General features: G+C 42.7%; 1 protein-coding gene across 2 annotated transcripts in view; it reads left to right on the forward strand.

Annotated features, from left to right (window-relative positions):
• The window catches only part of CBLN4 (cerebellin 4 precursor), a 107188-nt gene extending 84286 nt beyond the window's left edge, over window positions 1–22902 (forward strand). Inside the window, exons 4-5 of one of the 2 annotated variants that reach the window (XR_012647884.1) lie at window positions 2776–2922; window positions 22875–22902. Coding sequence is in view for 1 of the 2 variants with exons in the window: in XM_075011792.1 (XP_074867893.1) it covers window positions 2776–2849 (74 nt within the window). In the remaining variant the exon portion in view is untranslated. Of the gene's footprint in view, window positions 1–2775; window positions 3342–22874 lie in introns of those variants that run through there. The other variant, XM_075011792.1, reaches the window with a different exon arrangement.
• Window positions 22903–26256: the final 3354 nt, after the last annotated feature.

Genomic DNA, 26256 nt, shown 5'->3' on the forward strand with positions numbered 1-26256 from the left:
CGCTACTTTGAAGTAGCGGCACTAACTTCGAAATAGCGCCTGTCACGGCTACACGTGTTGGGTACTATTTTGATGTTAACATCGCCGTTAGGTGGCGAGACATCGAAGCCTCTAACCCCATGAGGGGATGGGAATAGCGCCCTACTTCAAAGTTGAACGTCAAAGTAGGGCACGTGTAGCCGATCCGAGTCCCGCAACATCGAAATAGCGGGGTCCGCCATGGTGGCCATCAGCTGAGGGGTTGAGAGACGCTCTCTCCAGCCCCTGCGGGGCTCTGTGGTCACCGTGTGCAGCAGCCCTTAGCCCAGGGCTTCTGGCTGCTGCTGCTGCAGCTGGGGATCCATGCTGCATGCACAGGGTCTGCAACCAGTTGTCGGCTCTGTGGATCTTGTGTTGTTTAGTGCAACTGCGTCTGGGAGGGGCCCTTTAAGGGAGCGGCTTGCTGTTGAGTCCGCCCTGTGATCCTGTCTGCAGCTGTGCCTGCCACGCTTATTTCGATGTGTGCTACTTTGGCATGTAGACGTTCCCTTGCAGCGCCTATTTCGATGTGGTGCTGCGCAACGTCGATGTTGAACGTTGACGTTGCCAGCCCTGGAGGACGTGTAGATGTTATTAATCGAAATAGCCTATTTCGATGTCGCTACATCGAAATAAGCTACTTTGATGTAGGCTTCACATGTAGACGTAACATTAGGTATCTAGCATTTACACTAGTACATGCATACAGTACAACAATGGCCATGGCACTATCTAGTCGGCAGGACCAGCCAACTGCTCCCCAGGCCAGATGATCCAGTCCCAGTGACATACATTTTTATTTCCAGACACAAACAAGTTACGTGTCTATGACATATCCCAGATACAATCCCTAACTGTAATAAGTTGACACCCCTTGACGTAGCCATATGGCAACCACTACCTTGTAGATGTTGTTACCATCAACACAACACTACCCATCATGTTGTCATCTTGACCCTGTACTGAACCTGGGTCGAAATGTACCTAGTGCTAAGTTATCATCTATGCGGAGGGTTCTGGTGCAATGAAGGACATCCTGTTATCTTCCTAGAACGTGTTTGTGTATCACTGAGTGCTTGGTACTTTGGGGTAATGTTCTGATCAGCCCTGTCTCTGCCACATTCCTGTGAGCAAGACTTTGGTTTTTACTTTTAGCTTTGCCCTATATTGTTCAGGCTTCAGGTGCTTTAGCTAGGCATTGCCCATTGTTTAGGCACTAAGCCTTTAGCCTTACACCAAGCCTGATTGTAAGACCCTCTAATTACTGTATATATCAGGGAGGTAGCCATGTTAGTCTGTATCTTTGAGAACAACAAGAAGTCCTGTGGCACCTTATAGACTAACAGATACTTTGGAGCACAAGCTTTCGCAGGCATTTGATGAAGCGGGTCTTTGCCCATGAAAGCTTATGCTCCAAAATATCTGTTAGTCTATAATGTGCCACAGGACTTCTTGTTCTCATTACTATATGCTAATTCAGGATCTGTACCCAAGGGGCAGGCCAAAATGGAAGCAGCAAGCCAGCACACAAAGGTGCCAAGGTTGTCTCAATTGCAGTACAATTAATACTGCTTGAAGAAACTGATGAAGAGGTGTACAAAGGCTCATTACTTTGACGTATTGCTGCATTCCCATCTGAAAATAAAGCCAAATGTGTTAAATTAGGCCTGAGATGAAGTATTGAGTTTCAGAGATATCATGTTTCAATTATTCATACTGAAATCAAGAAAGCAGCAAAGAGATAAACATTGTTGTTCATACACTGACAAAAGTGTGCCAACTGTTAGAAACATGTGTTTCTATTTCAGGCTAATCCAATTAACATTAGGATGAGTGTAAAGTTATTAACATATTGCTCTGAATAAACTAAGTTATCAAACTCTGGTTTACACTGCTGTTTCACAGGTCACACTCAGCTAAATATTAGTCAATTTTAGATCCCTCTTGCAATGGTCTCTTAAAGGAAGATATAGTGATAGTTGTCTCGTAACTAATTAACATTTTTTCTGTCTGTGTAATGAATCTATTTGGATAGCTGGGAAAATAATAGAGTTCAGATTCAGTTGGTAAAATTCTTATTGCACTATAATTTGTTATAATAAGTTGACAGTGTCTAAATAGATCTAATGTTTAGATTTGTCAAAGGCAGATGATTTCTGAGTTCAGCTTTTTAGGGCAGAAACAAGGCTTTGTGTGTTTGTCCAACTCACGGATAGCAGTAAAATCCAGAGTTGGATTTGTAATTTTGAACCCCTTTACCATTAAGTGTGGGAGCAGGGCTGCCCATACAGGTAGGCAAAGGGGGCAGTTCTCCTGATATCGTGGCAGAAGAGGTACAGTCCAGGTAGTGCTGAAGGTGGGCTGTCCTAGCACTGCACCTTTCTCTTGAGACCCCACCCCTTGTAGGGGCCAGAGCCCAGGTCCCACCAGATTGCCTAGGCCCAACAAAGTCTGCGACTGGCCGTGTGTGTGTGTGTGTGTGTGTGAGAGAGAGAGAGAGAGAGAGAGAGAATGTATTCGGATCTAAGGCTTTGGTTTGGAGCCATTCCTTAAAAAATAGTGAAAATATTTGCGAAAGACTTGAAATAAAGTTAATCCTGAACTGAGCATGCACTCAAGCCACCCCCATCAGAACCAATCCCACGGCAAATAGCCAAATAACCACTGTGTTAAACAGGATTCTGATGCTCTCTGGTAAAAAAACAAGACACAACAAAACAAAACAAAAAACAAACAAACAACCTATTCCCCTTCCAGCTCCCATCAAAGCCAGTGGAAAGATTTCCAATCACTCTGCTGCGAACTGGATCAGACTCCATGAAGACCAATGAATTCTCAAGAAACAAGACCCCATCTTTCAGGAATAAAGGTCAAGAGAAGACAGAGGCTGTCGGTTTATGGCAAGTAAGCACTACTTATTCTAAAACAAACTCATTGTCAAATGTTTTTATGAGATTATCTGATGGTCTCACCATGCAAAGGACCCAAACAGGACTATGAAGCAGACAGATTTTGATTTGACTGAATGTTCAGACCTGCTGAAAAATCATTCTTCTATCCACAGCTGTATTTCCTATTGATCAACATTAACAGCTTCAGACTGTGACCACTGCACTATCTGTCTGATTTTCATTTGTCATGAAAGTTACTGGCTTATTCAACCAGATGTTGCAAACTTTTTGAAAGATCATAGCTCTGTTGCTATATAGATTATCTAATAATATAGGATTCACCTGCAAAGAAAAATGCCTCAGATACAAGAATTATACAAATAAAAGTAATAATGAACATTTTGTTAGTTTTCTTATTATCTGTAAAGAGAGAAATTAAAACACAAATTCAAAATATTAGAATTTTAGAATCACAGCCCTTTGCAAATAGTACCTGTCTGATTTTTCATCTACTGCTTACTCCAGTTAATTAAAAGACTATGCCTTCTCTTGGAATCTCAGTGCTGCTATTTATTGAAGTTGCAGTTTGTATGGCATCTTTATGGGAGTCTGAGAACCTCAGTGACTTCTCAAGAAAACTAGAAAAATCAGGAATATTTTGAACTGCCCTGTGAACACCACAAAGGAGCATTAGTCTCAGCAGAAGATAAAGACATTCTTGATACTCTTTGCATGAGCACTGTAAGGCTGCAATCTAATCTGTAATAGAAGGGATTACATCAAGGGAGTCTGGACTAGGCCCTCCCCAGCAAGTGCACTCCAAGATTTGTGGAACTTCTTGGCCCTTGTGATTTTCTAGGAGCTGCTAGTGTAGGGAGAGATGTGTTTTGCCTTTGTCCAGTGTTTCCTCCATTTCTTCCATCCATGTGGTCATGTGGGATGTGCACCACCAATAGAAATGCATGCTGCTTACTGTGGGCAGCTATAGGTGCTCTGCTAATCAGTTGGGTAGCACCTGAATCTCCCCTAGGTGGTTGCCTAAGTGTTCAGCTTATAGGGAATACTGCCTCTGATCGTGAGGGACTACTGCCTGGCTGTTGTTCTGAATCTCCTTAGAATTCCTGATGGGCAACGGGTGGTGACACCAACCTGGCACCCATTCCCAGTGTGACGGTTAGGAACCAGCTCTTTTATCACTCCTGGCCCTCAGATGGAGGCAGACGGAACTTCAGGCTCTTGACTGAAGAATAAATGCATAGTTGCCGAGGCCTTCTTGGATATCTCCACAGACACTTACTACTTTCTCGTGACATTCAATACAGAACCCAGATACTTCTGCTGCAAAGCAAAGGTCAACTTGCACTAAAGGGAAGCTGTCCATCAGCTCTTGGCAGTACAGTGACTATGACAGAAACTTGAACAGCTCTGGTTAACAGGAGAGGCAAGCAGTGTACTTATAGACTAGACAGTTGAGTACAACTAAGAATAATTACCTAATATAGTGCTGTGTGCTTTTAATTGCCATTTTTAAATGAAAGCAGCCCATTTATGAACTCCAGCTAAAATAGCAACTACAAACCAGACACTTTTAGAGTTCACACTCTTAAAAAAAGTCAGAATATATATCCTGGTCTCAAAGACTGTCTACACTAGAGGGTTTTATGGACAAAACCCAGGGAGCAACCAAATTCGTAAGGTGTTCTGTCGACAGTAAATCAACAGAACACAGCACTTTCATCAACAGTCATATCCCACTCCCCACGAGGTATAACACCTATTTGACAGAGATCCGTTGACAGAAGGCCAATCTGGATATTCTGGACTGCCTTCTGTCTACATACAGGGTTTTCAGGACACTGGGCAGCCCTGTCTGCTGCATTTCTGGTTGGCCGTTTTGCCAATTGAGTGGCCAGGCAGTCTGGCTGCTATCTGTTGAAAGACCTGATTAATCTTGCAATCAGCGTGGCAGTTTGGCTGTGATCTGTCAACAAAAGTTTTGTCAGAAGGTATCTGCCCACATAAACTTCTGTTAACAAATCCTTGTAATCTAGACATAGCCAAAATGACTTACCTTGGTTCTATTTACCAATAGTGACATTTGTTAACAGTAAAATTGATGTTTGTTTCTCTCCTTTGTTATTTTCTTGGACTACATTTGCCAGAGTTCATTTTTGAAGCTCTCCAGAGCAACAAGAATATATAAATTAAATTAATTAGGTTCACTGGACAAGATAAAAACATAACTCTGAGGCTTAAACTAAGCCATGATTTAAAAAACAAACTAACAAACAAACAAACAAACAAACCTTCATATAACCTACCATACACTGGAGGATAACATTAAAGGAAAATAAACACATTAAAAACAAGCTCTGAAATGCTTAGGGCTTGTCTACACTTGTCCCTAACTTCAAAGGTGGCATGATAATCGGCGTGATGGGAGATTATTAATGAAATGCTGCAGTGAATATGCAGCACTTGATTGGGCTAATTTTCCCCCCCATGGCAACTTTGAAGTGTCAAATTTCGAATTGCTGGCACGCGTGTAGCTGCGAGCACTTCAAAGTGCCTGTGCTGCTTCGAAGTGCCTTTACTCCCCAAAATTTTAGGGAGTAAAGGCACTTCGAAGTAGTGTGGGCCCTTCAAAGTGCCCGCAGCTGCAAGCATGCTGGCACTTCAGAGTTTGACCCTTCGAAGTTGTGACGGGGAGATTTAGCCCAATGAAGTGCTGTATATTCACCGCAGCACTTCATTAGTAATCGCCCATCACTCAGATTACCTTGCCCACTTCGAAGTTGGGGTCAAGTGTAGACAGCCTTACAGCGCAGGCTGTACATGTAAAAGACTACATTCTAACCTCAGATACACAGCATGGACCAATCTATACCAGGAAAATTATATTTCCAAATAAAAAGCTAGGCCTCCTGCCCTTACTCATGAGAGTAGACTAACTGATATCCCTTGGATGGGTTAGGGCTGCGGGGGCAGGGGGGGTGGCGAGGGGTGGAGCTGAGCCAGAGCTGTGCATGGGGGTAGTGAGCCGGAGCCCTGTTTGGGTGGTGAGCTGGGCTGCAGGGAGTTTGAATCGGGGCCGCACACAGGTTGGAACTGGGGTGGCGGGGGAGAGGTTGAGCCAGAGCCGCACATGGAGGGGCGTGTGAGCCAGCAGGGCGGTTGAACTGGGGCTGGGAAAGCTGAGCCAGAGTTATGCCTGAGGGGTGGTGAGCAGGAGCCAGAGGTGAGGGATGGGGGTGAGCAGGAGCTATGAGCGGGTGGTGAGTAGAGATGAGGAGGGGGACTGAGCTGGGGCTGTGTGGAGCCGGAGCTGGGGGAGGTTGAGCCAGGGCCAGCAGGGAGCAAGTTAAGTGCAACTGGAAATCGCACATTTCCAGGGTTTACTGTAGGAATCAGGGTCAGCTGTGTAAGAGCAGGGTCACAGGCTCTAGGTTTGCGTACTCTGAGGCCTTACTGTACAGTACCAATGTGCACTAACCTTGCAGTCATTGTGGAAGAAAAACCCTAACAATTCTGATAGAAATCATTCATTTTCTCTGGCAGGCCTGTCTATAAGGCTCAGGAAACGTGTTTTAACATAGTGACTTTCTTTGGAAATTTTCCTTGATACGGTCAAGCTGGTTTATGAACAGGGACGTTTGGAATCCTTGGCAGAAATTTAAATTGCATTAAAGTTCTCTTAACAATGCCACAGATGACATTTATGTGAGACGCCAAAAGCAGGGATTTATGGAAGACACTGGCAATAAGACTGCTGTGAAAATACTGATGATGAAAAAAATCAAAAACCATAAAAGAAATGAACCAAAGACATCAGAAACAGAGCGCACCTTTTACATACTCAGGCAAAGATTAAGTATGACATTACCAATAGAGACTTGTAGCAGAAATACACCAATATTTTCCAGTGCTCTGCCCAGCCATTAATCAAAAGGTTTGTAATAAGACAAAAGACCAATTTAAAGTGAAAAATGTCTAAAAGCAAATTTAATCCAACGGCAACCTGGCTTTAGGCAATTTGGCCATTGTGCCACTTTTAATTAATGTTCCAAAATTTTATCAAATGAAAGTTCCTGGTAATAGCTGTGGATGAAATTCAGTGCTGTACAGAAAGGCCGATCACAACCTTTTCATCACTATAGTCCTAACTGGTGGGTTTAAATGGTGCCAAGCCCTTTTTGTGTCCCATTATGAATGGCTTATTTTTCACTCTGTGTGCTGTTTGTATGATATTTCTTCCTGCCCTATTAACACAAAATGTGCCTGTGAAAACCTATAAGCAGCATGAAAGCTTTATCCAAAGCATGACTCCTCAATCTGTGAAGTCAGCATTTAGCACCGAAACCTTAATTTTGGTACCATAAATATGAAAGTATTGTTAAATTTCATTATCCGCCCCCTCCCCAGTTTTATGATATTATTGCAGTTCTTAAAGCAGCAGCTCCCAGAGTTACGTTAGTTTGAGCAGTAACAGAGCCAGGACTCGCTCAGTGGTGGGATTGTGGGGGGCAGGGGCTATTGGAGTGCAAACTGTCTTTGGTGGTGCCACCTGATTGGCTTCAATAATATCTATACACTTAAAGGACACCAGGTGTTGCTTGCCTTCCCCCCAACACCTCAGGGCCTGATTATCACAGTGACTGATTTTAAGAGAATCTCAACTTTCATTTTTTTAAAGAAATTAAGTATGGAATAACATACAATGACCTGAATGCACCTTAAAGGCTGGCAAATCATACGCCATATATTAAAAACACATAAATTATTATTACTTTTAAATGTCATGAGTTTGGGGCCTGACATGATTTCTAGGATCAACAACCATCATAAATTGCTCCTTTGGGGAGAAAACTAAAAATAATCTAATCGAGTTGGAGAAGAATTAAAAGGCCTTGACAACGGAGAGACAGGTGGGTGGTTACTCGGTATTGTTAGCTCTGGAATATTGAGGGTATATGGTGGGCAGAATTGATGCACATGCAGGGTCACATGCCACCCCAGAGTTGCTAGTTGGCTTATATGGAGCATGCTCAAATGCATTGAGCATGCTCAGTAACGTCTGCAGGTGCCACTGCCTTCACTCTGTCTTCCTCTGCTCTCTCTGCCTGAGTACGTAAAAGGTACTCTCTGTTTCTGATGTCTTTTGTTCAACTGGCAGCCATAAGGTACCTCTGCTGGTAGGCTCTATATTTTCTTTATGGAAATTTTATCATCGATGAATGATGCACACCCTGCAAAGCCTTCCGTTAATAAAAACCAGCATGTCTCTTCTAAGTGCATAGACTGGCACAATGTCATAGCTTGATTCTGCCACATGTAGTGCTCACTGCCATGAGCAGGTTCCACTAGCTTCAAAGGGCATATGTTTGTTCACGTCTACTCTTGGTATGCAGCTTGCCTCCCCTCAGTATGTTCAGCCATCCTCTGACTTGTTTTCCCCCAACCGACCCCCAATGTGAATAGGAAGCAAATGTCCAGAAACCTCTAGGGACATTTAGAGAACGATTGTGAAAGCAACATAGAATCATAGAACTAGAAGGACCCTAATGCGGTGATCAACTCTGGTCCCCTGTACTCATGACAGGACTAAGCACCATGTAAACCAACCTGACAGGTGTTTGCAAATGACTGAACGAGTGATTTTTATAATTTAATCAGATAACATCATATAGTACATAGAACAATGCAACCATAAGGAACTTTGAGAAGTCATCAGTTCCAGTCTTCTGCACTCATAGCTGGACAACCACCATTTAGGCAATCCCTGACTGGTGTTTGTGTAACTTTCTCTTAAAAATCTCCAGTGATGGCGATGCCACAACCTTCCTACACAATTTATTCCAGTGTTTGACTACCCTGGCAGTTCGGAATTTTTTCCTAATGCCCAACTGAAACCTCCATTGCTGTAACTGAAGCCAATTGTTTCTTGCACTATTATCAGAGCTTAAGACAAAGAACTTTTCTCCCTCCTCGTTGTAATAATCTCTTAGATACTCGAAAGCAGCCATCATGTACCCTCTCAGTCTTGTCTTTTCTGGATTAAACAAACACTTCCAGTCTTCCTATACAGATCATGTTTCCTTGAGGTTTTTTTTCCCCCCTCTTCTCTTGACCTCTTCCAGTTTCTTCACATCTTTCTCAAAATGTGGTGCTAAAAACCGGACACAGTTCGAGGTTGAGGTCTAATCAGTGCAGTGGAAGAATAGCTTCTCATGTCTTGCTCACAACACTCCTGTTAATATATCCAATAATCATGTGTTACACTGTTGACTCATATTTAGCTTTTGGTCCACCATCCTTCAAAGCACTTGAAACCCCTCCCAGGTTGGCATCATTCACAAACTTCAAGACTGTACTTTCTATGCCATTATCTAAATCATTGATGAGGATATGGCACAGAACTGACCCCAGACCTGATCCCTGAAGAACCCATTTCCAGTATGACTGTAAACCAACTGAATTGAATAAAAGTTTTATTAAAAGCTCGATATACCATATCTTCTGCTTCTGCCCAATCCAAAAGGCTTGTTACCCGATGAAGAAAGCTATCAGCTTGGCCTGATGGTATTTGTTCTTGACAAATCCACATTGTCTGTTTCTTATAACTTTATTATTCTCTAGACGTTTACAAATTTATGCCTTATTTATTTGCTCCAATATTTTTCCTGGTTCAGAAGTTAAGCTGACTGGTTTTTAATTCACTAGGTTGTCCCTTTTTATAGCTGGGCACTATATTTGCCCTTATCCAGCCCTCTGGAATTTCTTCCATGGCTTTTCAAAGATAATTGTTAATGGCTCAGACATCTCCTCAGTCATCTCCTTTAGTATTCTAGAATGTATTTCATTAAGCATACATGACATGAAGAATTCTAACTTCTCTAAGTAAAGTTTAACTTGGTCTTTCCCTATTTTAGCTCCCTTTTTCACTTTCATTCAGGATACTAGGTTTCCAGTCACCACCAACCCTGTTGGTGGAATCAAAACAAAGAAAAAAGGATCATTAAGCACCTCTGCCATTTCCCCCTGTGTCAGTAGCTCCTTATGGCTATATCTACACTAGCCAAAAACTTCAAAATGGCCAGGCAAATGGCCATTTTGAAGTTTACTAATGAAGTGCTGAAATACATATTCAGTGCCTCATTAACATGCGGGTGGCCGCGGCACTTCGAAATTGACGCGGCTCGCCGCCAAGCGGCTCATCCAGACGGGTCTCCTTTTCGAAAGGACCCCGCGTACTTTGAAGTCCCCTTATTCCTATGAGCAGATGGGACTGCATGGGAAATGCGTGGCCATTTCGAAGTTTTTGGCTAGTGTAGACACGGCCTATGCCTGATGTTTTTGAAATAAAGTATTCTGGAATAGCTATTCTGAAATAGTGATTTCAAAATAGGGCTGCTACACACAAAACTTTTTTTTGCAATAGCATTTTGCTATTTTGAAATACCTAGTCTGCACACATGACATTAATTTCAAACTGGGTGCTGTTAAGACGGGGAATAGTGGTTACTTCAAAATAGCTATTTTGTAATAAGTGCTATTTGCAGCTTAACAGCATATATTTCAAAAATAGGCACTATTCCCCTGGGTGTGTGAACACTTGCATTCCTCTTTTGAAATAGGTATGCAAATGAGGGGCATCAAAATGCAAATGAGGTGCACATTTGCATATTGGCACCTCATTTGCATTTTGTTATTTTGAAAGAGCTTCTTTCAAAAGAAGAAAAGTAGTGTAGATGCTGCTCTTTCAAAAGTAAACCCCATCCTTGAAAGACTTCTTCCCATTAAATAAAGGGAAGAAGGAGTCTTTCGAAGATGGGTTTTTAACTTTCGAAAGAGCAGCGTCTACATGGGTGTGTCTACACAGGCACAGATCTTTGAAATAGCCATCCTAATGGCCATTTCAAAGATTACTAATGAGGCGCTGAATTGAATAGTCAGCGCCTCATTAGCATTAGGACGCTTCTGGCCGCGGCACTTCGAAAGCACTGCTTTCGAAAATGCACGGCTCTGTGTGGCTACTGGGGGGGTCTTTTTCAAAAGGACCCCGCACCTTTTGAAATCCCCTTATCCCGATCACTGATCACTGATCGGGATAAGAGGATTTCGAAAGCTGCAGGTCCTTTTGAAATGGAGCCCCATGTAGCTGCGCTGAGCTGCACGCTTTCGAAAGCTGTGCTTTCGAAGCGCCGTGGCCAGAAGCATCCTAATGCTAATGAGGCGCTGACCATTCAATTCAGCGCCTCATTAGTAATCTTCGAAATATGGCTATTTCAAAGATATGTGCCCGTGTAGACACAGCCCACTAGTTTTCTTCTTTCAAAAGAAGCTCTTTTGAAATAAGAATATGCAAATAAGTTGTTAAATATGCAGACACACACCTGATTTGCATTTTCAATTCCCCTAATTTGCATATCTCTTTCTAAAGAGGAATGCAAGTGTAAATGCACCCAGTATGTGAGCCTTCAATGAATTGCACACAAAAATTTTGTTAATACTTTTTTTTTTAAACAGGCAACAATTGTGAGCTGAACTTTTGATAACAGCCTTTTCTAAACACAGAGCTACTCCGTAAGTGTAACTCCAGTCTCAGTTTTTCTTGCAGCTGGGGCATTTGCTCTTGTACAGGCCATAATGGTTGGTGAATTTTTCATAGGGGTAAAAGCACAAAACTAGGCCACAGATGCTGGATACTAGAGCATATGGTCCTTGTGGAGATCACAGCGCTTGGGTGCACATTTCTCCAAATCTTTCCTCTTTTTTTACATCAGAAGTGACCAGGAATAATTTTATTTCAAAGAATTTATTGAGAGGAAAAGGTCTTAGCTTCCAGTACATTTCAGAACAAGGTGAGTATGGACTTAACGTTTCTTTCCTTAGTTCCCAAGCAATGTGCCCAAATTGGAAAATGGCATCCTGAGCCCAGATTCACAGCTTTGACATCTGTTTGGAATTACTAATCAATGGCAAAGCAAGTAGTAAATCTACACACCTCCTTGCACCTGAGGACGTTTAGATTTTGGTATGAGCTGGGAGATGAAAGTTGTGGTTCAGGTCCACCTCTAGTTCCTGGGCATAGAATTTGGATCAGTTCCCATTGCACTGTGAATTTCGGTGGTACTGTCAGCCCCATCAGACATTTTTGCACCATGGGACCTTAGGGCCAGGTTGGAGTGAATGATAGCTGTCGAGAGCAGACAAATGCGGGCTGTGTGCCGAGACTGTAAAGCAGCAGCTGCAGTTTAATTAAAATATATGTCCTATATATCTTTGAGTGGTTCTTTGTTTTTAATGAAATTTTTAGATAAAAGGAGCTTTTTTTAATTACACTCCTGCCTGCTGCTGCAATCTTTTCTTACTCATTATTTGTTATCATGACTTTTTTCAATTTACATTAACAGATAGGCCATATCAGTGCTCGCAAGTTTATTGAAGGTGATGGCAGCCAAACACAATAATTTCTTCCTGTGCTCAGGAACTGTGGCGTTAATGTAGACCGCACACACTGTTTTATATAATGAGCATATCTGACAAACACTAGTGACTAATGCCTATATCCTGCCCATCAAGCTAATGCCTCAATAGTTACAAAAATTATTGTCATTCTGTGGATTGGGGGAACTGATATAGTGTGGTTAAAATGAGGGCTTGGGTGCAGCAGGAAATTGACGAGAATAGCTATTGTGAAATAAGCTTATTCCACAATATTACGCAGCTATTTTGGTTAATTTCCTTAGGTAGCAAAGTCCTTAGGTTGCTAAAGAGCTGAGCATGACAACAGCACCAGTAGCAGTCAATGGAAAGAGCTTTCCATCAATAGTGCTAAAAAGGAAAAAAACCTACAGCACTAAATCACTAAGGCTGGGTCTACATGAGCTCCTTCCTTTCAAAAGGGGCATGCTAACGAGCAGGTTTGAAAGATGCTAATGAGGCGCTGCAATGAATATGCAGTGCTTCATTAGCATAAGGGCAGCTGCGGCGATTCAAAAGTGCGGCTTTTCGACTTGCTCCGCCTGTGGAGATGGGCCCTTCCAAAAGGCCCCCTGGTTTTTAAAGCATCTTTTGAACCTGCTCATTAACATGCTCCTTTCAAAAGGAAGGGGCTTGTGTAGACACAGGGTAACTGACTGAGGTCTGCAGTACACAGGCAGTGGGGTTAAAAAAGTGCAGTGTAGATATTTGGGCTCAGGCTGGAGTCTGAGCTCTGAAACATGCTGACAAGGAAGCGTCTTGGAATCTGGACTCCAGCCCACACTGAACCATCTATGCTATGGCTGTGTCTACACTTGAATTCCTCTTTCTAAAGAGATATGCAAATGAGGTTAATAAAATGCAAATGAGGTGCAAATTTGCATTTCTGGCACCTTATTTGCATATTCTTATGTCGAAGTAGCTTCTTTCAAAAGAAGAAAACCAGTGTAGACACTGCCCTTTTGAAAGGAAACCCCATCTTCAAAAGAAATCCTTCTTCCCATTTTTTAAAAATGGGAAGAAGGATTCGTTCGAAGATTTTGGGGGCGGTGGTGGTGGTGGTGGTGGGGGGTTACTTTCGAAAGAGCAGTATCTACACTGGTTTTCTTTCAAAATAAGAATATGCAAATGAGGTGTCAGGTAGTCAAATCTGCACTTCATTTGCATTTTTGATTCACATCATTTGCATACCTCTTTTGAAAGAGGAATGTAAGTGTACACACAGCCTATGGCTACATAGGCAGCTTCTGTCAACAGAAGTCATTGATGACAGAGAAACTTCAACAGTACCTCTATGGACAGCATGGTGCTGGATAGCTCAGAGGTTTGAGCAGTGGCCTGTAAAAACCTGGGTTTGTGTGCTCACTCCTTGAGGAGGCCATTTCAGGATCTGGTGCAATAGACTTTAGGGCCAAATCTACACTAGCCATTTTGAGGTTTACTAATGAATCACTGAAATACATATTCAGCACCTCATTAGAATGCCAGCAGTCATGGCACTTCAAAATTGACGTGGCTCGTTGGGGCAGGGGTGTCCTTTTTGAAGGGACCCCAGCAACTTCAAAATCCCCTTATTCCTATCTGCTGTTAGGAATAAGGGGATTTTGAAATTGCCGGGGTCCTTTCGAAAGGAGCCCCCGTCTGGATGAGCTGCGTGGCAGCGAGCTGCAGCAATTCCAAAGTGCTGTGGTTGTCGGCATTCTAATGAGGCGCTGAATATGCATTTCAGTGCTTCATTAGTAAACTTCGAAATGGCCATTTGCATGGCCATTTTGAAGTTTTGGGCTAGTGTAGACATAGCCTACAGTGGAAGGATAGCTCAATGGTTCGAATATTGATCTGCACAATGCAGGGTTGAGAATTCAGTCCCTGAGTGGCCCATCTGGGGAGCAGGGCACTGAGATTTGAAATAAAAAAGTCTGTTAGGGATGGTGATAGGTTTTGCTGTGAGTACAGGTGACTGGCCTCGATGACCTCTGCGGGGCCTTTCCAGTGCTATGAGATATCTATAGCTCCATATATTTAGTGCCACACTAGCAGATCGAAAGAGCAATCTGTTCTGAAGACAGAGAGCAGCCACACTGTCCTGCCAGTTCTCAACAGAACAGCTGACAAGAAATTCTGCAAACAGGGCTGCCTGGGGAACTGGAAGCCCTCTCTGTGGACAGCAGTGTCCACACAGGCACTCTATCAACAGAGGCGCTAGTCATGATTGGGAACAGTGATAACACTGTGCCCGATGAACAGCTGAGTTTTGTCAACAAATTCTCAACAGAGCATTTTAGCCGTGTAGACGCTTGGTGTGTTTTGCCAACAAAAGGCTGTTCTATCAACAGAAGCTGTCTGTGTAGACACAGTACTATAGCCCAAGTGCCACATGGCTAAGAGTCTCTAAGGCTACGTCTACATGTGCCCCAAACTTCGAAATGGCCACGCAACTGGCCATTTCGAAGTTTACTAATGAAGCGCTGAAATGCATATTCAGCGCTTCATTAGCATGCGGGCGGCAGCGGCGCTTCGAAATTGACACTCCTTGCCGCCGCGCGGCGCGTCCAGACGGGGCTCCTTTTCGAAAGGACGCCACCTACTTCGAAGTCCCCTTATTCCCATGAGCTCATGGGAATAAGGGGACTTCGAAGTACGCAGCATCCTTTCGAAAAGGAGCCCCGTCTGGACACGCCACGCGGCGGCAAGGAGTGTCAATTTCGAAGCGCCGCTGCCGCCCGCATGCTAATGAAGCGCTGAATATGCATTTCAGCGCTTCATTAGTAAACTTCGAAATGGCCATTTGCGTGGCCATTTCGAAGTTTGGGGAACGTGTAGACACGGCCTAAGAGTCAGAGTCATGTTTTTCTTTTTTTCTTGCAGTGTGCCCCAGCCCTCACTTTCAGGAACAGAAATCTGGAGAGTGAGGAAACCAATATAAAAGGCTGAAAAGGGGAGCAGAAAACGCAGAAGAAAAAATTAGGCTTAAAGGCCAGACCTAAAAGGATCAATAAAAAGGACTAATTTATAATGTAAAAAATGAAAACTTGTGACAGAGAAAAAGTGAAACCATGGTCATTAAAAAAAACTATTAAACCAAATCCATGTCTTATGTTCCGTGCATACACATGGACACCTCCACCTGCTCAAAATTTTGGTGACACAGTAGTGACAACATGAGTGTCACTGGGAGTGGAAGTTGGTTGCTTTACATGTAATAAAAGCAACAGCTTAATTGTACTAAAATGTTGACACGTTTATAGCCACTTTATTTCTTTTGGTAGTGAAAGTTGGAAAAAAAAACTATCATACAGGACAAATATTTGGCTTTCTTGTGTTGAATGCTGTCAGATTTTTAGTAATTTTACCTTGCAAAGCTGATAAAGTCGGTTTGATGTAGGGCAGGGGTCAGCAACCTTTCTGAGACAGAAGTGATGAAATTTGACCTTTTGAGCTGTAGAGATGATCCAAGTGCCAGTGATACTTTTTAAAGCCACTAATAGTCCTACTTACAACAGTTTCATTAACAAATAAAGATGCAGGGCTTTAATGTTTAGGTTGTGGTTGGCAGCATTAGATGGTCTTTTTTAAAACCCACAGGTGGCAAGGCTTGGAGCAAGCTGCTAGGTTCATGGGGAAGGAGAGGGTAGACCTGAGCTCCTGCCTCACACGCTGATGAAAATCAGCTCACATGCCACACTTGGCACCCATACGGGGGGTGCTGACCGCTGATGTAGGACTTCAAGAGCTATGCAGGAAAATGGAAATGAAGTCCAAAACACAAGAGTGAATGAACACGTTACTGTTCAGATTCCAATAGCTTACAAACTGCTTGCTGCAACTTTAATCTTTGTGCAAATTAACTGCTGAATATAAATGGTGCGTACATCAATTTTTCTATAAAAGTAAGCAAAGCAAGGCTCTAGATGTATGAATGAAGATGATTAAGAAGTGACAGCAGAGCTTTGTGACAGTGAAGGGATGAACAGCATTTGTTTGGAAACATGCCAGCTACTTACAATTAATTTTATTAGCAAGACGCCAGGATACTACTGGTTTAGAAACTGAGTGGGGGCATTTTGTTACCTGAGCTGAGTGGGAGCTGTGAGGCGTGGGCGAGATCTATCATATAATAGTATAAGTTGAGCCTGTGGGTGTTTGATGGTTATCGTATTGCTTGCTAAACGATAGCTAAAGATTAAGCCAATGTTGGGTGTTTTTTGCACACCTGCTTCATCCTGTTGCTAATTCCAACTGGCCCTGCGTAACAGAAATAGCTATACAGCACCCTACTGAGACCTCTCTTTGTGGGAGGCTCAGTTCTCAAAGGCACAGTCCGCAATACCGTAAGAATTGCTTAACTGCCAATTGCAATGTTAAGGCTGCCTGCCAAATTGGTTCAGAATCAGCGATCTTCTGGATCCATGGTCCATGGGAGCTTGCCCTGGAATCAGGCTTGCTTTCCTTTCACAGAACATTTAAAAGTTAAGAACATAAGAGCAGCCATACCAGGTCAGACCAAAGGTCCATGTAGCCCAATATCCTGTCAGCTGACAGTGGCCCAGTGCTAGGTGCCTCAGTGGGAGTGAACCATCCATTTCTAGCTTCTGACAAAAGATGTTGGGGACACCATGTCTTACACATCTTGATTAATACCTGTTAATGGACCTAACATCCATAAAGTTATCTAGCTCTTTTCATAGTCCTAGCCTGCACAGCCTCCTCTGGCAAGGAGTTCCACTGGTTGACTGTGCGGTGTTTGAACAAGAATTTCCTTTTATTTGTTTAAAACCTGCTGCCCATTAATTTCATTTGGTGTCCCCTAGTTCTTATATTATGGGAATAAGTAATAATATTTCCTTATTCACACCACTTTGATATAATGCTATCATACGCCCCCCTATAATTTGATATAACTCTATCACAGCCCCCCCCCTTAGTGTCGTTTTCTAAGCTGAAAAGTCCTTCTCTTTAATCTCTCTTCATGTTGGACCCGTTCCAAACCCCTAATCATTTTAGTAGTCCTTTTCTGAACAATGTCTAATGCTATATCTTTTACCAGATGAGGTGACCTACATCTGTACAACGTATTCAAGATGTGGGCATACCATGGTTTTATATAAGGACAATAATATATTCTTCAGCTTATTCTCCATCTCTTTTTTAATGACTCCTAACATCTTGTTTGCTTTTTGACTGCTGCTGCAGACTGTGTGGATATTTTCAGGGAACTATCCACAATGACTCCAAGATCTCTTTCCTGATTAGTTGTAGGCAAATTAGCTCTTATCACAGTGTATGTATACGTGGAGTTATTTGTTTCCAATGTGCATTACTTTTATTCACATTAAATTTCATTTGCCATTTTGTTGCCAAACCACTCAGTGTTACAAGATCCTTTTGATGTTCTTCACAGTCTGCTTTGGTCTTAACTATCGTGAGCAGTTTAGTATTGTCTGCAAACTTTTGCATCTCACAGTTTACCCCTTTCACCACTGAGCTATCCCTCCCCTAGCACTAAGTAAGAACAAAAATCAAAGGGTGAACCACTGGAAGCCTCTGCCATATGGAATCACTTTTCTCTGCACTGCTCTACTTCTGCTAACTGAGTTTTATCTTTCAGATATGGAGAATAAGCAGTGTTCAAATTTTTCAAGTGTAGGAGTGATGACCCTCTTTGCTGAGTCACAGCAGGAATAGCACAGGCCTCTGCTACCCAAGATGAAAAAGGCAAATCCATTAGTTGGTGGCAGAATAGTCTCCTATCTACCTCTGCCCAGCAAGCAACTGTAAAGGGATATTGATGCACTTTGCCAGTGTATTACACACAGAGATATTTGCACTTGCACATTGTGATCATGCATATATACATGCAGTGCTGTTATCTTGAAAAATGCATCCTTTAGTGTTTCCAGAATGACCTACCTATTGCCCCCTTAAGCTGTCCTTCCCAAGGTACAGGCTTCCAGGGCTGGGAAAAAATTGAAGGATGTGGATATAACCTTCCAAAAAAGTAAGTGACACAAACAGTATTCGTTTGCAATTCGATATTTACTAAGGTAGCTCATAATCCCTAGTGCAGCAGACACTAAAAAAATTCTTTCACAAATCTCTTATGGCAAATTTAAAGCACTTTCAAACTACAGTAGCATATAGGCTAAATGATTCTCTGCAAAGCACTTTGCTACAAATGGCCGGCTTGAAACAAATTGCCCACAGCCAGTCTTAAATTTGCTGTAAATCAGTGGGCACCAAACTGTGGGACATGGCTCTTGCGGGGGGTGCGGAGGAATATTTGGTGAGCGAGAATGTGGCAGCGCCTGGGTTAGTCCCAAATGGAGGTGGGGAGAGCAACACACAGTCCCTGTTTTGCCCCTTCCCCCAGCCCCAGCCCTCTCTGCTCCCTGCTTCTGTTCCCAGCTCTGTCTCCAGTTCCTGCTCTGCCCCTAAGCCCAGCTCTGACCTCATTCCCTCTTCATCCGCCAGCGACCTCTGCCTCTAGCCCCAGCTCCTTCCCCACCCCCTGTACTGTTGTCAGCTCCACCTCCAGTCTAAGCTCTTCTGCTGGGCCCGCTGGGCCAGTTGTGCTGTAATGGTGTGTGTGTGTCTGTGTGTCTGTGTCTGTGTGTGTGTGTGAAGAAAATCCATTACTGGTAAGAAGGCAGACATGCAACAGGAAGTTTGGGTACTCCTGCTCTAAATTTTACATAAACAGTTGCAATTAATAACTATCTTATGCATTCCTGTTAAAACACACAGGCTGCGTCTACACGTGCACGCTACTTCGAAGTAGCGGCAGTAACTTCGAAATAGCGCCCGTCACGTCTACACGTGTTGGGCGCTATTTCGAAGTTGAAATCGACGTTAGGCGGCGAGATGTCGAAGTCGCTAACCCCATGAGCGGATGGGAATAGCGCCCTACTTCGACGTTCAACATCGAAGTAGGGACGTGTAGACGATCCGCGTCCCGCAACATCGAAATAGCGGGGTCCTCCATGGCGGCCATCAGCTGGGGGGTTGAGAGATACTCTCTCTCCAGCCCTTGCGGGGCTCTGTGGTCACCGTGGGCAGCAGCCCTTAGCCCAGGGCTTCTGGCTGCTGCTGCTGCAGCTGGGGGTCCGTGCTGCATATACAGGGTCTGCAACTAGTTGTTGGCTCTGTGTATCTTGCACTGTTTAATGAAAGTGTGTCTGGGAGGGGCCCTTTAAGGGAGCGACTTGCTGTTGAGTCCGCCCCGTGACCCTGTCTGCAGCTGTGGCTGGCTCCCTTATTTCGATGTGTGCTACTTTGCCGTGTAGACGTTCCCTCGCTGTGCCTATTTCGATGTTGGGCTGAGCAATGTCGAAGTTGAACATCGACGTTGCCGGCCCTGGAGGACGTGTAGACGTTATTCATCGAAATAGTCTATTTCGATGTCGCAACATCGAAATAAGCTATTTCGAAGTTGGGTGCACGTGTAGACGTAGCCACACAGATCTTAGCTAGTAACAGAGAGTAAGCCGTGCTAGTCTATACACTATCAAAACAAAAAGCAGTCAAGTAGCACTTTAAAGACTAGCAAAATAGTTTATTAGGTGAGCTTTCATGGGACAGACCCACTTCTTCAGTGGGTCTGTCCCACGAAAGCTCACCTAATAAACTATTTTGCTAGTCTTTAAAGTGCTACTTGACTGCTTTTTGTTTTGAAATCTTAGCTACTATCCCACACTGCCAGAAAAGTTATACGTAAAAAGCTGACAAGCTTACTTTATGAAACCTTTGTTACCCTACTTTAGTTGCTGCTTGTTGCTAAAATGGTTAGTCCAATGGTGCTCTTCCCAGGCTTCTATAATGCTTCTCCCCTCATCCATCTAGAAATCTGTATCTGTTTTGCTCCTGTTATTGTCACTTCTTGGTTGTCTGGCTCTCAGCAGCTTCTTTTGCTCTCTTGTTTAAGAGGAGCCGCACCTAGGCTACATCTAGACTGCATTCTGCTTTCAGAAGTGGAATGCAAATAAGTGAGATTGAAAATGCAAGTAAAGTGCAGATTTACATATTTCACACCTCATTTGCATATTCTTGTGCGATCGCGCTTCCAGAACAGGCTTTCTTGGAAGCAAAACCAGCCATGTAGGCAGGGTTCCTTCGAAACCAAATCCCGTTTTCAGAAGAATCCTTCTTCTGGAAACAAAATAGGAAGAAGGGTTCTGTTGAAAAATGGGGTTTGTTTTCAAAGGAACCCTGTCTAGATGGCTGCTTTTGCTTCTGGAAAAGCTTCTTCCAGAAGCACGATTGCACAAGAATATGCAAATGAGGCTCAAGATATGTAAAGCCATGCTTCATTTTCATTTTTGATCTCAGTCATTTGTATTCCACTTCTGAAAGTGGAATGCAGCATAGATGTAGCTCTACAGTATGAGAGGATTTTTCAAGTACATGGCCACATCTGAAACCAGTCTAATTTTTTTTCTGTAACAGACAAATGATGTGATGTGCTTTTAAATGAAGAGCTTTGAATAAAGTGCAGAAAATGGTGCCAGCAAGATGCAAAGTTTATCTCAGCTCATGAACAGAGATGAGGAAAGGAGTATAAAAGTAATTGAATAAAAGGAAACCAAATGAATATTTTAATTAAAGGGTTGATTAAACCTGAAAACTTATTACACCTCACACTTTTCATTAGCAGTCATATTTAGACAATTTCATTTTTTCTTGATCCTCTTTCAGATACAGTGTGCAGTTTTATTAATAGGCCCAATCCAAGTTCTACTGAACTCAGTGACAATCTTTGCACTGGGAATCAGAGCAAATTCATATAGAAGTAACTCTTTCTGATGAAATCTCACTACAATTTTGTAAATCCCATAGGCTGTGCAGGGAGTTTAGGCTGTGTTTAACTTTATGCACATGACTAGTTGCACTGAGCTCAATGAGGTCATTCAGGATCTTTGGCTTGGAGTGCTAGCTGGAAACTAGTGCATATAATTTGTCCAGGCTTTGTATTCCCTTTGAAAAAGTTAGGTATAACCACTTTATTGCAGTTTCATGCAGGCTTCTGGCTTATTAGGACCATATTAGCAATTAATGGGGATATACTTGGTCAGTCCCAACTTTTTAAATAATGCTATATACATTTGAAATACCAATCTATAATCTTTGGTTATAAAAGTTGCCAAATAAAGTTTAAAGAGCAATACATAAAGATTGTCAATGTCATTTTATATTTTACCACTACATTTTAGGATATATAGGTCTCTATGTCTCTTCACTAACTTGAGACAAATGTTTAACTGGAGCAGGAAATTATCACATCCTCTGGAGTTTTCTAAAATAGATATTTTGGCTTTTAGTGAGTAGATGAAAACTAATCAGGTTTTTCAGTGGTTTCATTTCAATAAAATTACCCCAAATTCCAGGCTTAGGGTGTACAATATGTGAGTGGAAATCTGCTATTGTGATTGCATGCACACATGCAAGAACTGTAATACTGAGAAAATATCCATGCATACCTTTGCACAAGCCAAATTCTGAAAATTCAGATGTAATTTATATGAAACTTAACTGAACTCTTCCAGACTGTTGGCTCTGCAAACCTTTGCAGAAAACCTTTTCAAAACAGCTCAGTGGTGAGTGCATTTATGGCACAGTGCTTCCCGACAGATAAAATACATTCTCAACCACTCTCATGGTACCCAGTCCCAGGTGGAATCAGAAACAGGTGCAAATGAAATAGCAGTTAACTCTAAAATCCAGTGCTTAGACTGATGTTTGGGTCAGTTTCTGTTTATGTTACCCGCACTGACCTATACAATACTAATAATGCAATGGAATACACATTGAGAATATGTGGTCTTGTTTAGATTAAAGCAGTTCTACCTAGGCAACAGTGCATCTTATCTGCTACTGTCTTGCTGCAGGTGCCTGTGCAAACCACTTCATCTAACAGTATTCTAGTCGTCCTATCTGTAAGATGAGCACAATGATAAACTCCTTTGTAAATGCTTTGAGATCTGTGGCTGAAAAACATTATATAAGTTTTATGCATTATTATTACTATATACATACATTAACTTTTATGACTAAAGTTAACTCCAGCACCAGCAAGAATATAATCACTCGCAGTAATAGCTTTTCAGTACAATAGCCCATCAATAAAGCTCTTTATTTAAGTAAGCATTCCCGTGTGATGGAATGGAATAATTCATCTAATGACGACACATTCTATGACCAATACCAAAGTATGTTCCATTATACATCAGAACAATGAAAATACATTTTTCATAAAGGACTCAGCATATGGAAAGAATAATATTTTAGCACAGCAAAGACTGTCCAGTTAGCAAGTTTCCATTTTATCTCTATTTAAGTAGCTGTTGACTGTCTTAGTTTTCCTGTAAAATATTTTCAACTAGAAGTGTTTTACTTTTTTGCAGATCTATAGCATTATTTGTGTCATTGTTCTATTGCATGGATAATCAGCCAGTATTTGGAAATAAAGTTAATATCTTGTAATTCCAGGAACTGGAACTGTATTGATGGATAGAGGGATGACTCCTGAAATGGAACTTTATACACCTGCAGCAATTATTACACAAACTAATCTAAATGCAGCTAAAGAGGACAGAATTGAAGTGTTAACCACTGAGGTCCTTCAGTCAATTTGGTCAGCTACCAAAAATAAAATATACGTAATGTGGTGTGAGCAAATGGCAGAATCAAAACTCTCTTTTCAGCTTGTAATAACTAATACAAGGTATAAATACACCCTGTCTTTTGTTTTCAAATAAATCTTTACAGCACTACACAGTTCCTTTAAGGTTAGTGGTTGTCTCCTGAGATCCCTCTTAAAGTTTGTGGTGCTGAATGCCTCTTGCTTGATGCTTAGTGACACAGACTCCCCTGAACACCTTGCTTAACCCGTATACCTGGTCATAGTTACATCAGCAGTGCCACTGAAGTCAGATAAATAAGGAACATGATAATATTTTTCAAGTACCTAAAAGATTGTTATAAGGGGAAGGGAGAAAATTATTTTCCTTAACCTCTCAGAGTAGGACAAGAAACAATGGACTTAAATTGCTGCAAGGGAGGTTTAGATTGGAAATAGGAAAAATTTCATGTCAGGGTGGTTAAGTACTGGAATAAACTGACTAGGGAGGTTATGGAATCTTGGTCATTGGATTAGGATAGACTTTGGTCATTGGAGTAGGATAGAAAAACACCTGTCAGGGATGATGTAGATGGTACTTGGCCTGCCATGAATGCAGGGGACTGGGCTCAATGACCTCTTGAGGTCTCTTCCATTTCTAGTCTTCTGTGATTCTATGACTCCTAATATAGGGCCTTTCACTGGGAGCTGAATGCTTTAACACCTAGCTGGATTGAAACCAGGGCAGTTTCATCACCTGCTCTTCACTCAATGTTCAATACATGTTATTTTCAGAACCACATGCCTACAGAGCAAAATAGTATGAACTATTTAATTTAATTCATTAAAACAGGCCTAAGTGGTAGAACACATTAAATGTGAGGCTAATAAAAGCCAGTGAAGGAAATTCTAGTCCCACTGAGCACAAGAGGAGCTTTACCATTGATTTCAAAGAGGTCATTATCTTATCCATGGTGTCTAACTTTGAGCACGTTTGAAAAATTTTGGGCCCAGTATTTGTGAATAAGCTACCATTACTCAACTCCTGATCACATGAATAAAGCAGAGTAAAGATTAACTATTAATAATGCACAATGCACAATGGTGGAATAACTGTATGATATGAAATAAGGCATAGTTATAACTGCATTATTTTAAAAGCATTGAAGTACATCATTTTCTTTATACCTGGAGTGACTCATAGCCCCTTTTGGTAGCATTAAACTCAAACAACTCTGCTAAATTTTAACTCTTGCAGATTCATGGTTACTAGTAAATAAATACATAAAGGGGAGAGGGTTCCTAAACTGAGGTGTTATTGGCATTGAGGGATAATATTTTCAGACTCCATATCAGTATCTCAGCTGAAATTTTCTTGTGCATATTCATGTTTGTTCTGGCGGACAGTATCTATCCATAACTATCTGTGTTATTTCCTTATACATTTTTTCTTAGAAAAATTCAATACGTCAATATTTTCCCCAGAAGATTCATTTTACGTTATCTTTTAATTTGAAATCATGCTTATCCACATTGTGAAAAATTAAAAGAATCAATGGTTGTCCTGCAGGGGAGATCTACTAAATATTTTACTGTGTGTCTGTCTGTCAATGCAACATTTGTTCAAGAACTCCTTTCAGACTGTATGATCTATGACCACAGATTTGGTATGCAGCTTCCTCTTACCTAACTTAAACCATGGTCAGGGTTTGGTTGTGCCTGGAAAATGGGAAATGCCTGAAATCCCAGGAATTTTGAGAACATGGAAAGGGAGGGGCACCAGACAGGAGGGATGACATACTTCAGACTCACCACTGGGGGCAGCCAAAGCAAGGAACAACCATACTGCAGAGTGACCACTGGGGCAGCTGCAACAGGAAAACAGTGGCCACATGACAACAGGGCGCTCCACCCTGCCAGAAGAGGTAAGTGCCCCTCTACCCCAAGCCCTGCCCCAGTGCTTGGCCACAGCACCACACAGGGGGAGCCCAGATGCCCCTGGCAACTCTCCCACACAATTAGCCCCCTATCCCAAGAGGCTTCAGCCACAAACCCCAACCCTGCCTGCCCCAAGCTCAGGTTGGGGCCAGGAAAACTACCCTAGTCCCAGGCCTGCCCCACTGCCACTGTCCACAGGGCTGTGGAAAACAGCCCTGTCTTCGCACCCCCACTGCCTCTAGGCAAGGGCCTCATCTCTCTTCCAGAGCATGGGAAGGTGGCTCTCCCACAGGAGCTATAGTAGGAGCTGTTGAAGCTGGACTGGCCCAGCCCAGTCCTCCTGCTCAGAGATGCTGGGGCCAGGAACTGTGACCCAGACCCACCCATGAGCCAGCTTCACCTTTACTACTATGGCCAGCCCCCTGGTAAGCCACCTGAGATCTCCCAACCCCCTGCCATAAGTCCCCTGCTCTGTGACCCCAACTCTGACACTGCCCCAGACGCCCCCCAACTCTGCCCTCACTCCACTAACTTCCCTCTACCCTGAACCCTCCTCAAGAAAACCCATATGCTGAAGTCTGCACCACACACTGAACCCTTTGCCCTCACCCCCTCACCATTCCAACCCCATCCCTTCCACTAAGCCCCCACTCCCAGCCCCAGCACTCCTCCACTCCCAACCCCAGCCACAGTCTGCCCTCCCAGTCCAACAGTGCTTCTAAGCTCCCCAACCAACCCTCAGCCTCTGCCCTCTCTACCACACTGCACCTCTCCCAGCACCCCATTCTCTCTCCTACACTACCCACACCCTAGATCAGCCCTCTCACCTCCCGAAACTCGCCTACCTCCTCTACTTATTCTAGCAAAAGACTGCTGTCCTGCTAAACGCACGGTTGTGAATTCAGTCCTTGAGGGGGCCATGTAGGGATCTGGGGCAAATAGATTTAAAAAAAAAGGGGATGGTGCTTGGTCCTGCCAAGAAGGCAGGGGACTGGACTTGATGACCTCCCAAGGTCCCTTCCAGATGTATGAGATGTGCATCTCCATATGCCGTGTTGTCTGTCAACAAGCTCTATGTAATCTTTGACTCACTCTCAGACTTTTATAATACTAACTTCTTTTTTTCCTTCATTTTCCAAAAATACAATCATTTGCATAGACCATATACATTGCCTTTTATTTTCCAAATAGAAATAAAACTTAATTCACTTAAATACCCGAGCAACTCTAGGCCAGTTTGCTAGTTTTATTTTATTTCGTTCTGTGTTATTTAATGAGCTCACTACCTTCTCATTATAGCATCATATTTCTGTT

Source organism: Carettochelys insculpta, chromosome 17, assembly GCF_033958435.1.
Source record: "Carettochelys insculpta isolate YL-2023 chromosome 17, ASM3395843v1, whole genome shotgun sequence".
NCBI lineage: Eukaryota > Metazoa > Chordata > Testudines > Carettochelyidae > Carettochelys > Carettochelys insculpta.